The sequence below is a fragment of the Spinacia oleracea genome, chromosome 4 (assembly GCF_020520425.1).
Source record: "Spinacia oleracea cultivar Varoflay chromosome 4, BTI_SOV_V1, whole genome shotgun sequence".
Classification (NCBI taxonomy): Eukaryota; Viridiplantae; Streptophyta; class Magnoliopsida; order Caryophyllales; family Amaranthaceae; genus Spinacia; species Spinacia oleracea.
The window spans coordinates 183,350,610-183,365,278 of NC_079490.1; the positions used below are offsets into that span (position 1 = coordinate 183,350,610).

At 32.8% G+C, this 14,669-nt stretch overlaps 1 protein-coding gene across 2 annotated transcripts; it reads left to right on the forward strand.

Annotated features, from left to right (window-relative positions):
- Positions 1-6,410: 6,410 nt before the first annotated feature.
- On the forward strand, positions 6,411-10,857 carry LOC110783756 (phospholipase A1-IIdelta). Of its 2 annotated transcripts, XM_021988127.2 has the most exons (4): positions 6,411-7,041; positions 8,460-8,528; positions 9,298-9,357; positions 9,845-10,857. In XM_021988127.2, the coding sequence occupies exons 1-4, from the start codon at positions 6,507-6,509 to the stop codon at positions 10,537-10,539; spliced, it is 1,359 nt and encodes a 452-aa protein (XP_021843819.1). In that variant the 5' UTR covers positions 6,411-6,506; the 3' UTR covers positions 10,540-10,857. The 2 variants fall into 2 exon arrangements, with proteins under 2 accessions (XP_021843819.1, XP_056699166.1); XM_056843188.1 differs by lacking the exon at positions 9,298-9,357.
- The last annotated feature ends 3,812 nt before the right edge of the window (positions 10,858-14,669 follow it).

Sequence of the window (14,669 nt, forward strand, 5' to 3'; positions counted from 1 at the left end):
ACGTAGAGCGAAATTCTACACCTGACACGCCTTACCATTGATCCAGGGAGCTTGATTGTGTGTTTTGCCTTCACAGTGTTTATTTAAATGTAATTTATGTAGTTGGCATCACGTTTCAACTTCTTGTATAAACGCGTCACACCATCAATTGATGGTGTGGCGCGTCACACATGAGACCCGTTGTTATTCATTTTCATGGATTCAAACCATGCACTCACCATTCAGTCTCACAAATTTTAATAGGGAATTTTAAGTTATTTTCTCTGCCTATAAACCGTTGTAGATCGATTGAACGGTTGAAAAATCATTTTCAAGGAACTTGATTAAGGAAAGATAAAATAAAAATAGCAGAACCAATTAAATATTAACATACCAAATTGAATATTGACTCCAAGTTTCCAAATATATGAATTCTCAGAAAATCGGAGAGGGAGAGAGGTATGTATAGTCGTACGCGAAGGAAATAAGGGAAAAACATTACATTTTTATTTAACAATATAGTCAACTATTGAGTGGCGTAGATTTAATAATAAATAATGAGCGACTTCGATTAAAAGATACGGAGTATATTATAATGGCTATAAAATTAGTGTGAGCATGGTAAAATCATCAATATACAATATAGGTTTAATATTTTTGTAATATATGTGCAATATGTATATAAAAATATATATATAATATTTGTTCAATACAATTATGTTGTTAAATCTGTTATGTCCAAAAAATTACCAATTACGCCAATTCATTTATTTAGATATATTATATAGTTATTTTTTTTAAAAAAAATATACAAAAGTTTTTTGAATGATAGCCCAACCGTCTAATCAATATAGGATATATATTACATGATATATCAAAGACGATCATTACAATAACAACACCTCAAGGTACTTTTGTACATCCTTGATTTTTATACTTCACTTTTATTCATGAACTCCGTTTATTAAACAAACTTTTTTCGAAGGTTCATTTCCTTTGGACTTGGGATTCTATGACCAAGATGGTCCAGAATGGCTGGCAAAGTAATACCGAGTTGGAGACTTTTGAACGTTGAATCGACAATTACAATCAAAAGAACAATGGGTGTCTAACCCAATTTCAACAAATTCGCTTTCTTGAGCATTGGGAGCACCACGTAAGCAATCATTAAAATATACTCCCTCTGTTCCTTTATGTTCTTCCCGTTTGGGAAATGGTGTGGAAATTAAGAAAATGGAATCTTGTAATGATTGGGTGTAAGAATAATGATTGAATGTAAGAGAAAGTAATAAAGTACTAGTAAAAGAAAGTAATAAAGAAATGAAGGAGAGAGAAGATATTTTTAATAAAGTAATAAAAAATCATAAAAGTGGGGTTGGGTGGGTGAATAGGGAAATGTGAATGAATTAAATAAGGGATAGTGGGGAATTTTATGGTAAAAAGGTATGTCCAAAAAAGAAAATGGGAAGAACATATAGGAACGCCCGAAATAAAAACGGAAGAACAAAAAGGAATTACAAACTTTTCTATAAGGCGGTCTTACACAAAAGACTACCTTGGTTAAGCAATGGAACCAATTAGTTAAGCACTGAAACCAATTAGTTAAGCAAATGAATTAATTAGTTAAGCAATTGAATCAATTAATTAAATAATGTAACCAATTAGTTAAGAAATTGAACCAATTAGTTAAGCAACCAAAGTGGTCTTTCCGGTAAGGCGGTCTTACACAAATGTTGCCGAAAAGGAATGGAGGGAGTAACAAATAAAAAAGAGATTTACAATTACTTTTAGAATTAAAATATTCTAGGCCACATAAGTAATAAACAACATAAGCGTCACATATAGATTTATCAAAAACTAATTAACGAGTGGGATCGAGGATACAATTAAACCGATAGATAGAGGCTCCTCTAAAACTTAAATTGTTTGAGTTTGTACCACCATATAAATTTATACATTCACATTTTACTCACAACACTAGCCAGAAGCACGTGACATGCACGTGTTGGCTTGACGTACATTTATAATTTTTACCACTTGTACGGAGTATTAATTAATTTTTTTTTCTATTACGTATAACATAAAAGACATTGTTTACATCAAACAAAAGTTTATCATTCTTTGCAAGTTAAGAAATGTATATACTTTGCTCCATTAAAAACCGCATGGAGCTATTCACATTTACAAAAAAGAAAAATAATTACATGTACATTCTCCGTTTCTTTTTAAATGCATCATTTTAACTTTTACAATGTTTATATAGTATCTTTAACTTGGATATTTTACTAATATATACAGAGTAATAATCAAATTTTATTACGTAAAATGTTGTTCGATTACTCACAATGCGTATTTTCATAATATCAACTTTTTATAATTTTTACAAATAGAAAATAAAAGATAATTAATGGTCAAAATTATGCAAAGACAAATGTGCCGGTCTAAGTGATACATTTAAAAAGAAATGGAAGGAATATTATTTATAGGCTAGGAGGGCATTAAACTACAGTTACATAGTTGTAGCTTAGAGCCATTTAAATTTATGAGTGAGCGCTAGCTAGCTTCAATGACATATGTAAAAAAAAAAAAAAAAAAATTACTCTCTCTCTAAAAACCCCTTCTCCCAAAAACTCAAACCCTAGCCGCCGCCACCGCCCTTAGCAGGCTCGTTGGTGGCCGGAGCACCTCTGCTCGCTCAGGTCGCCGGCGAGCCTGCTAATTTAGCGCTTCACCGTTCCTAGTGAGTTAATCTTTGTAGATCATGTAGTTTTCCGGCCGAGAAGTGAAAGAGGAACCAAGCCGCCACCGTCTCGCGGTTTTCCCATCCTCTTAGTTCGTCGATCTCGCCGGATTTCTTGTTCAGAATTAGTCATCTCTGTCGTGTTCAAGTGTGGAGTTGCTGTGTTCAAATAAGGAATTATTAATCAGATCAAAGTTCACAACCTCGGTGTCCTATCTCCAAAGCTAACCCAAGCGCCGCTGACGATAATCTCGCCGGTAAAGGTAAAAGTTTAGGGTTAGGGTTTCTTGTTTGGGTTAGGATTTTGCTAGTTTAGAGGCTTATTTGATCTGATTTTGGATTGACTACTTTACCGGATTTAACCTTGTCGCCGCCGTCTTGTGGTGTCGGAGTAACCCGATCTTGACGGTAAAGGTAAAGATTTAGGTTGTATTGGTATTAGTTGTAGTCGTTTTTCTTGAAATCCTAGTTGTCCCTAATTGGTTTAGGGATGTGCGTGGCTTTCTCCATGTGTTGCTTGTTTTTCGACAGGGTTGATTCGTTTTTGAGTTTGTTTATCTTTAGTTCTTGTTGGTTTTGGTGGGTTGTAGTGTGTTGGTTCTCTTTATTTTCGTTGGATGTGTTCCTATATGAGGTTGTTGCATTTGTTGTTAAACACATGTTTTTGGTTGTGGTTGTATTAAGGTGTCCTATGTGGGATAGCCTTTGTTGGAAGATTGATGGAGAAAAGTTGGGATTAGTTAATAGGTTGTTGGAGGCAGTGATAATAGATGTTGTTTCCTCTTTCACAGATTGAAAGTCATTATGTGGAGGAGAGGGGTTGGGATGTAAGTTGAGGGAAGAAGGTATGTGTGGGAGGGGGTTTTGGTATTCATGGGTCATGGTTGTCTGTTCGCTGTTGAGATTAACTAATGTTAATTCTCAATTTAGGTTAGCGATGACTTTGTTTATCGCTTTCAAAAACTTTTATTTCAACGCTGCTCCCCGTTCTACGGGGGTTCATATCATGCTTTCCGAGTCACTTTTGGTGATTCTTATAGCTTGTGAGCAAATCTCAGGCTCTTTGCAACCGGCTCGTGTCGTTACTACTCTTCTACTTCTTTCCTTGTATGTCAAGTTTTACAGGTTCTTAAGGTCGCCTTCAATAGTTTACCTCCCCAGCAAATCAGTCTTCAAGGAACTCACTAAAAAAGGCTTTGGCACGCTATGTGTGGTCTGGCGTTGTAAACAAAGCCAAGTCAACAATCGAGGGTCCAACGGAGAAGAGCCTATGCATTTAGTTTGTTTTGTAGTATGTGTAATGGTCTATAAAGACCCTAATACTTTGTTTAGTGTGTAAACTTTTTAATTTATGTAAAATTAAGCCTATGTCAAAAAAAAAAAAAAAAAATGACATATGTGAGTGTTACTGATATGTATAAATGATTTGAATTTTATTTTGAGCAATTGTATATACCCCGTATGAAGTTTCTTGATTTGTAATTGCATGCATAGTAGGATGTCTAAATAATCAAGATTGCAAGTTCATTTAATTTCGCTAGTTATAAACATGTTAGAAATAATGTCTCAAAATTATCTTGAGAACTTCCTACCGTTACACTGATACTTAATACCTTCGTTTCAAAATGATCTTTATAATTACATTTTCCGTTTTAATCTGTTTCAAAATGTTCTTTAAATTGTGCTTTATACTATTTTTGGACATGAAAATTTACTACCCTACCCAACAACATTTACAACTTAATTTTCCACTCACTTTATCTTACTGTATTCATTTCTTTCTTACATTCCCACCTTTCTACACATTTATCTTATTTTATCTATATTTTATTATATTCAACCACATTTTTTACACAATTTTTTTTTTCCTATTAATATTTGTGCAAATTGGAACTGTAATTATCATTATGAAATGGAGGTAGTAATTAATTACAATATCATGAGATTAATAAAGAGTAAACTACTACCGATCACTCATACTTACTGCGTTTCATAAATATCGTATGTTAATAAACAAAATAATAAAGAAAATTTATAAAGTAGTTGTGTTGCAAGTGAATGACAATATTGTAAATAATAAACTAAATAAGAAGTATAATAGGCCAAAAAAATGATGCAAAACTCATATTGAGTTTCGGCTTTTTTAAGAAGTACTACGTAGATTCTATTCAACTTATTTTTATATTCTTTTGTATTCATAACTTTCCGCTAAACATACGAAGTACGGAGTACTATTTTTATTACACTTTTTTTTATTTCCTTTAATTAATGTCTTCTTACTTTCCAATGCGTAAAAATCAGTAATGCAATATAAATTACAAATGGAAAAGAGGGAATTCGAACCCGAGTCCTGAGATCTAACGTACACAAACCCTCAATTTTTAACCACTAGACTAACACATCATTGGTTATAAATTTTAAATGAAACGGTGGAAGTACTCTCTCCGTCCCTTAATACTCTACCTGTTTTGACCGAACACACTTGCCGATGCACAACTTTGACCACCAATTTCTTTAACTACATATTATAAAAACTTATAAAAATATTAATACTTTGAAAATATATATTAAGATGAATCCAACAATATATTATATACTAACATTTGTTTTCATATACTAGAAATAAAATAGAGTCAAAATGAATAGTGTGAATAGTGCAAAAAGTCAAAACAGGTCGAGTATTAAGGGACGGAGGGAGTATATATCAATTCATTTGTACCCTTTGTCCCTTAACAATGTAATTTGCACAACCAATCCCCAAACTACGTACCCAACCACATCATCTAGGATGAGGCCACCATATATACGTCCAAACTTTGAATGGAGTTGTTCAGCCGCCAACGCTGAACCAGCTCAGGCGACCTCCATCAAGTCATTTAACCCCATCATTAGTTCTTCTACCATGTATAAATTGAATAAATAATTTATTTATTATTTTATTCACGTGATAAAAATTAAAAGGCAAATTTGTCAAACATTACCTTATAAAATTAATTATTTGTAAAAATTACCTTATAAAAAAAATGTTGCAATTAACTACCTTACAAAAAAATTATGTTGTAAGATACTACCTTTTCCCGAATTACGAACGCTTGATCGATATTCCGAGATTGACTTTACAATATACTACCTCTGTTTCAGAAAGTTCTTTACGCTTTGGAAAATGTGTCCAAAGTATGAAAACTTTGACCGTAAATTCCCACTATTATATACATCAAAACGTTACATGTAAAATCTTGTTAGAATGGTCTCGGTATGTACTTTCAGAATATCAACTTTTTATAATTTTTCCACGTACGAAATTGGATATATTAGTAGTTAAATACTGCATTGGAGTTCGTGCAAATAGTAACTGTAAAGAACTTTCTGAAACGGAGGTAGTATATGTCACGTGCTATTTAATTACGTATTTCCCGTTAGATGTCGCGTAAGATGCACCTAGTAAAGTCAACGTCGTAATTGTGAATTAATGCTCATAATCCGGCCAAAAGTAGTATCCTACAACATAACATTTTTATATAAGGTAGTTTATTACAAATTTTTTTATATAAGGTAGTTTTTCGCAAAAATCATATTTTATAAGGTAGTTTTTGACAAATTTACCAAATTAAAAATGATAGGAAATCATACAATAATTAAAAACACAAAAATACCGACAAAAAAAAAAAAAAACCAACTTTTAAAACGGTTTACTTCCCTCCACTTACTCGCTAACCTTACCCAAAAAAAAACTCCATCACCCAAAACTCATCCATTACCAATTCCCAATTGCCAATTGCCAATTGCCATGGCACTAGAAGCAGAACTACCAGTACTAGGACTCTCAGAAAATGGGCCCACATGGAAACACCTCCTAGGCTCCAACAACTGGGACGGCCTCTTGGAACCCCTTAACGAGGATCTCCGCCGTCTGATCCTCCGTTGCGGCGACTTCTGCCAAGTCACATACGACACCTTCATCAACGACCCTAATTCTGAATACTGTGGTGCTAGCCGCTACGCTAAGGCTGACCTCCTACAAAAAACATCCTTCCCTGGTGGATCGGACAAGTATGATGTGGTTGGATTCCTATACGCCACTGCTCGTGTTGGTGTTCCTGAGGCTTTTCTGTTGAAGTCGAGGTCGAGGGAGAAGTGGGATAGGGAGTCCAATTGGATTGGTTACGTCGTCGTATCGAAGGATGAAGTCAGTAAAGAGATTGGAAGGAGGGAGATATATGTGGCTTGGAGAGGGACTATTAGAGATTATGAATGGGTTGATGTTCTTGGTGCTGACCTTCAGTCTGCTAAATCGTTGTTGCGTACTCAACAAAATCCTCCTGGTAAAAAAAAAATTTAACTTTTGATTATAATTTCTCTTTATTAAAGAACTTGACCGATTGGTTGGAAAAAAAAACTAGATCATTATTATTTGCACCTTTTCTAATACGGAATAATAAATTAGCTTTAATTTTGGGACAAATTGTTTTTTACCACCTAAAAAATAATTAAAACTTGTTTTTTACCACCTAAAAAACGAAAAAAATAGATGAAACCTTTATGTATGGCTACCTAATTCAAGTTTCCTCCAATTTATACATTCCTTGTGTGATTTTCTTTAACTCTTTCCCCCTTCGCTATTTACTTCCATTAAATTTTGTCAATTTTATAAATTAATGGTGGTGAAAAATTATGTAAATTAATTGAAAATAAGGAAGCGGGGGAAGAAAATAGAGTTAAATACATTAAATCGTAGAAGAATAGAACATATTAGAAGTATTACCGTTATTGTGACCCCTACATATCATTTTCATCTATTTTTTCCATTTTTCAGGTGGTAAAAAATAATTTTTAAATTTTTTTAGGTGGTAAAAAATAATTTTTCGATTTTTTTAAATGGTAAAAAAAAATTATCCTTAATTTTGTAGAGCTTTAACTTGAAAAATATAGCACCCACAAAATTTGCTTGAAAATGTAAACAAAAGTTGAAAAATACTTCATTCGATTCTTTATTGTTGCAACATACCTCCCTACACGGTATTTAAGAAATGTGGTATTTAAGTGGGGTCACAACCACTTTAGTTACATTACTTACTTCATCTTAAGTGTAAAATTGTAACTTTTGGTAAAAAATGATTCTATTTTAGGTGTGTTGCAACTATTGTTACATTTCCATTTTAGGAAAATGTTGCAACTATATAAAAATGGAGTAAGTAATAGTAATTGAAAAGTAGTCAACCAGTAGCAACCCACCGCCTTAGGCGAGATAATCTCCCGTGGGAGTTTGCATGGGTACCTCGATGGGCAGTATCCCTCCTAGTTGAGATTTTTTCCATTCCCAAGGCTCGAACCCGAGACCTTGGTTAAGGAGCAAGAGGCCCTTAACCACTCATGCCAACCTCAATTGATGATTAGAAAGCTAATGTGACATTCTATAGATATAAGATGATTTAGCCAATCATTGGAGTACCAAACAAAGGATTAAAAACATAAAGACCAAAGTCAATACACATTTAATTGTACGTTTTTTGTTTTTAATTTTTCATTTTCTCCGGAATATAAAACTAAAATCAAAATATAAAACCACAAAAAAGAGTTTCCCGTTCTTTTGCTGACTTTCAAAAAATCAACGAGTTATGATTATAGAGTATTTTTAATTAGTTCCTGATTCAAAATCAAAAACAGAAAACCGGTACCAATAATTAGAAAACAAGTTGACAGGCATCATTATTTCGTAACATCATAATCAATCGAATCACAGATGAAGTGCCAGCAAAAATATTGGACTCAGCAGCACCATCAACAAACAATGGCACAAACAATCCGCAAGGTATGTATCCACGGCAATTTCTATTGTTATCGGTAAAATATTTAGAATGATGTCCCGTATAAATTGAAGGTACATGCGTACGACCGTTTGTACCATATATGGAGTACTACGGAGTACTCCCTCCGTCCCTTAATACTCGCACCGTTTTTCTACTTGACACGCTTGTCAATGCATAACTTTGACCACCAATATCTTTAACTATATATTATAAAAACTTGTGAAAATATTAATATTTTGAAAATATATATTAAGATGAAGCCAACAATATATTACTACCTCCGTTTCAGAAAGTTCTTTACAGTTACTATTTGCACGGATTCCAATGTAACATTTAACTACTAATATATCCAATTTCGTATGTGAAAAAATTATAAAAAGTTGATATTCTGAAAATATATACCGAGACCAATCTAACAAGATCTTACATGTAACGTTTTGATGTATATAATCGTGAGCATTTACGGTCAAAGTTTTCATATTTCTGACACATATTCCAAAGCGTAAAGAACTTTCAGAAACGGAGGAAGTATATACTAACATTTATTTTCAAATACTAGAAATAAATTAGGGTCAAAGTGAATTATGTGAATAGTGTAAAAAGTCAAAACGGTGCGAGTATTAAGGGACATAGGGAATACTATCTCTTTTTCATATCCATATACCATAGGTCATAGACTCATAGCCTTAGTGTATCTTCTTATATAGCTTCAGCTATACAGTTTTAACTTTTAAGTAACACTTAACTAGTTTACTGTCCTCCTATTGGCAGGAACGAATTTTTTTTCGTGGATCATGTCATGGTTTCAACAAAACTCTAACAAAAATCCAGGTACAATAATAACTTATATACCTTGGCTTCATTAAGATATCAATCACATAAGGGATTAATTAATTGTTTAATTTATATGGATTACTTCGTAGCCATTTAGTTATTTTAGCAGGGTATGTATTTAGGTGATTCAAAATCAATAATTATTATTTATAAATAGTAAAAATTACCTGACATAATCGTAAATAAATTGGCTTTTATAAGATGAGACTTAATTATTCATTAAAATTTGACTTTTTATTCATTCAAATTTATTTATTTAATTTACTTTTTGTTCTTTTTATTATTCTCAACTTTTCCTTTCCTTTGCTTTTCTTATCAATTTAATTACGAAAATGGCATGAGATCTGCACTATTAATAAATTACAGTTATTTCAATAATTAATCATTAGGAAAATGAGTCATCTTGTGGAGCAATTTGGCCGGTTTTGTTTGTTTAATATGATTTTGATAATTATGGTTTGATTTGTATGTTGTAATCCGTCAGACAACGAAGATCCAAAAGTAATGGCAGGTTGGCTAACATTATACACATCCGAAGATCCAAAATCCCCATTTACAAAACTAAGTGCAAGAACACAACTGTTGACCAAACTCAAACAACTCATCGATCAATACAAAGACGAAGAAATCAGCATCACATTCGCCGGACACAGTCTAGGAGCAACACTATCCATCGTAAGTGCTTTCGACATCGTTGAGAATCTCACCACCGACATCCCGGTAACCGCCATCGTTTTCGGTTGTCCAAAAGTCGGCAACAAGGCGTTTCAAAAGAGATTTGAATCTTACACTAATCTTAAGGTCCTTCACGTAAGAAATGTGATTGACTTGATCCCTCTATACCCGTTCAAACTTTTAGGGTACGTAAACATAGGTACTGATCTCGAGATCGATACGAGGAAATCCAAGTTCTTAAAGGACTCGAAAAACCCTAGTGACTGGCATAATTTGCAGGCAATATTGCATATTGTGAATGGTTGGCAAGGAGTTAAGGTAGAGTTTAAGCTTGTGATTAAGCGAAGTATTGCGTTAGTGAATAAATCTTGTGATTATCTTAAGGAAGAATGTTTGGTTCCTCCAGCTTGGTGGGTTGAAAAGAACAAGGGTATGTTGTTGAATCAGGATGGAGACTGGGTTTTGGCTACTCCTGAAGAACTTCCTACTCCTGAATTTGCCTAATTTCTTTTACTTTAAGGGTTTTATTTTGGTTGTTGTTATTGTTATTTCTTTAATTTATTACTAGGTGAGTACTTTATATGTCACTATATTTATTTTATATCAATTGTGTGTTGGTTCAGCAGTGTCTGAGCTGAATTTGGTAGGACGGATCGCATGTTCGATCCCCCTGCAATAACAATTGGGAGGGGACTGGACATATCCACACATAACTCACCCCGAATTCAAATTAGTCTTAAGGGTGAACTAGGTGAACAAAAAAAAACTATATTTATTTTGTAATTCCGATCCCCTCGAATAAAAAACTTATTTTGTAATCCTCGATATGGTTTACTATTTATTTTTATTTTTACTTTTATAGTGTATAAGTGTATACGTGTATGGTTTACTATCTTATACTACTGCGCTTCATAATGTTTTTTATATTATGTTTTATACTCCGTATTACTTTTAGACAAAAAAATTACTATCTTCCCTCTTATGCCACAACCTTTACAACTTCCCACTCATTTTCCCTTATTTTATTTTTTTTTACATTCACCCACATTTTACACATCTATCTTACTTTATCAATATTTTATTATATTCTCCCACTTATTTTCACACACTCTTTTTTTTGTCTTAATATTTGTGCAAACAATAATCGTAAAGATCATTATATATGAAATAGTGGTAGTACTCTATATCACGAGTTCGGATCCTCTAGAGTTTTAATATAACTCTTGAAATGGTTGATTCATTACTATGTAGACATCGACGGATTCAAAAACAATTTAGAAAAAACAAAATGATTTTCCAATTAAGGAAAACAAGAATTTTGAGGGGGAAAGAATTAAAGAACCAAAGCTAAAATGGCAAATTAGTGTTAGGCATGAAATAATTAAAGAATCAAAGAATTAAAGAATCAAATAATTAATACTAATCCATACAGTAATTTATTTTTCATTTATATTTTTTTATTTGTTATTACGTTTTACTTCGTACTTAATACAGAGTATTTATTAAAAATGAATAAAAGCCATTAAATATCCTTAAATTAATGTCATTTTACATAGCTATAGCCAAAAGCCAACAACTGATTTTATCAAACATATTCATAAACAATCAATAGTCAAACATCAAACAAAGGCAGCCAACTTAAACAACCAATCAAACTAGCCAAGTAAAACACAATTGGGTCATAACCATGATGATTCATATATTTAAACAAACCACTAAATGCATCAGCAATTACCACCAAGCTACAACTTTATTTTTCTATTATAAATCATCATAGTAATAATATACGTAGTACTACATTCGTTTCAAAATGATATTTACACTTTTTGTTTTAGTCAATTTCATAATATTTTTTACACTTTGCTTTATTCTATTTTTGGACATGAAAATTTACCATCTTACCCCTTTTACCCCAACATTTGTAATTTTTCACTCACTTCGTCTTACTTTATTCATTTTTTTCTTACACATACCCACAGTTTTACCCATCTACCACACTTTATCCATATTTTACTAGATTACGCCCCGCACAAGCACGAATATTTGAAAATTGAATAAAATATTTAACTGAAATATGTATCCCTTAAATCTATTGCGTAATTAATAAATCTCGAACATACTCATTTTATCATATTATGCGGGTGATGTTCGTCATTATGCTTTTGTCGCTTCTCGTTTGCAGTCTTTTGGTTTGCAGACAAAGCTTCTACGGCATGTTGGAATTGTTGGTCCTGGTCGAGCATTTGAAGATGCGTTGAGTCTGTTTAATAGAACGGTGGAGTATGACATTCTTAGTAACCCTAGTGAGGTCGCTGCCCCCAAACTCATGAAGAAATTGGAAGATATATATTTCACAAAGGTTACTGCATCTGCAGAATCCACCTTCTCTTTATTTTCTCGACAATCGGCTTTGTAGAAATCGCAGCAAGGAGATCACACATCTACTTGGCTTCGTGCGGTCCCCATATCAGGTTTGAGACACACGATGAATGCTAAGGCTTACCAATGTGTGTTGTGTTATCGGTTGGGGGTTCCTTTGTTCTCTGTTATGGCGCCATGTTATGCTTGCTCCAGGGTCTTTGCAGGAGATATCTTCGGTGATCATGCGGTGTCATGTGCTGGCATCGTAGGTACTAAGAATCGGCATAATGTAGTTCGGGGTACCGTTGTTGATGTTTATTATCGGTCTGGGATCTTGGCGCGGAAAAAGGTTGATATTGGTCTATCTGGAGGGAACGATGGAGCTCTACAACCTGCAGACGTGTTGCTCTACTCTTGGGATCGGGGATGTGATGTATGTGTTGACTTGACGGGATCTTCTCCATTAACACAATCTGGGTTGTCTGGCTTTGTCCCGGATCGGGTTGTGGCTGATGCGGCTATTCGGAAGCGTGTCAAGTACGAAGCATGTTGTCGGGCAATTGGTTAATTATGGCTTTCTTCCGTTCTCTCTCTCCTCTTTGGGGGAGCTGGATAAGGATGTTGTTGCGTTGCTGAAGCGGGTTCAGAAGTTCTCTAGGACTCAGGACATTGGGGTTCGTGTTGCTGCTCATATTTTTACCAGGATAGGCTTTGCCATAGCCAGAGGAATGGGGGCCCGGATTGTATCTCGGCTTCCCACTAATTATTTGTAAAATGATTGACTTTGTTAGCATTTGATTTATAATAATAAATAAATAATAATAGCAATAATAATAATAATAATAATAATAATAATAATAATAATAGCAATAATAATACTCCCTCCGTCCCGGAACACTCGACCCGGTTTGACCGGCATAGAGTTTAAGGGAATTGAATTGACTTATTTAATTTAATAGGTAGTAGTTGATAGTGGGGTATTATTTTAATGTAGTTAGTGGGAAATGTGTAAAGGGGTGGGGTTGGGGAGAGTAGGGGTTGAATTTTTAATTATTTTTTGTATGGAATAGGGGGTAGGTGGGTAAGTAGGGGTGGAGTGAGAAATGATATAATATTGTTAGAATATTTCCATTTTTAGAAACAGGTCAAGTATTAAGGGACGGCCCGATAAGGAAAACAGGTCAAGTATTCCGGGACGGAGGGAGTAATAATAATAATAATAATAATAATAATAGCAATAATAATAATAATAATAATAATAGCAATAATAATAATAATAGTAATAATAATAATAATAGGAATAATAATAAGAATAATAATAATAATATTATCAATAATAATAATAATAACAATAATAATAATAATAGTAATAATAATAATAATAATAATAATAATAATAACAATAATAATAATAATAATAATAATAATAATAATAATAATACATAGACTTTAAGAAACAAATAATGACGTAACATAGTACATTAACATAAATAACACAAGATTTTAATTAATTATTACTCTGTTTTGGCTTATGAGAACAATTACATTTTTTCATCTTCATTGTTCTGCATGCTTGAGCCTTCATCCCCTTTATTAGCATTACTCTCCTCATTCAGATTCTCTTCATCTTCGTTAGTTTCTTTGTATTATAAAATAACATAATTCTATAGGAAAATAACATTGGTTTAAAAGTGTTTGTCTCTAAATTTTAAACGGCTTATGTTGCAAATTTACATTAAATTTGAATCTAATTGACTGAAATATGGTTTAAAAGATAAAAAAAAAAGTTAAAGGTTGAAGAGAAAGAAAATCACATATTAAGTATTAACCTGATTAAGAAACAAATAACACAAAGTGGTACTGACGTAACATACACATAAAATAACACAAGATTTTAATTAATTATTACTCTTTTTTGGCTTGTGAGAACAATTACCTTTTTTCATCTTCATTGTTCTTCATGCTTGAGCTTTCATCCCCTTTATCAGCATTACTCTCCTCATTCAGATTCTCTTCATTCTTCGTTAGTTTCTCTGTATTATAAAATAGCAAGATTTTAAATAATCATTGAAAAACCATAGGTATCATCGAATATACAAAAATAACATAAGTACAAGATAAAGTAACATATATTATGTCATAAATAACATGCGTAGTACAAAATTATGAAAACATGTTAGCTTATAAATTGACGGAAATTACGAACTAAATTTTAATCCATGATGCAATTGTGACATCGTCTTCAAGTTATTCAGAACTACAATTGAACAATT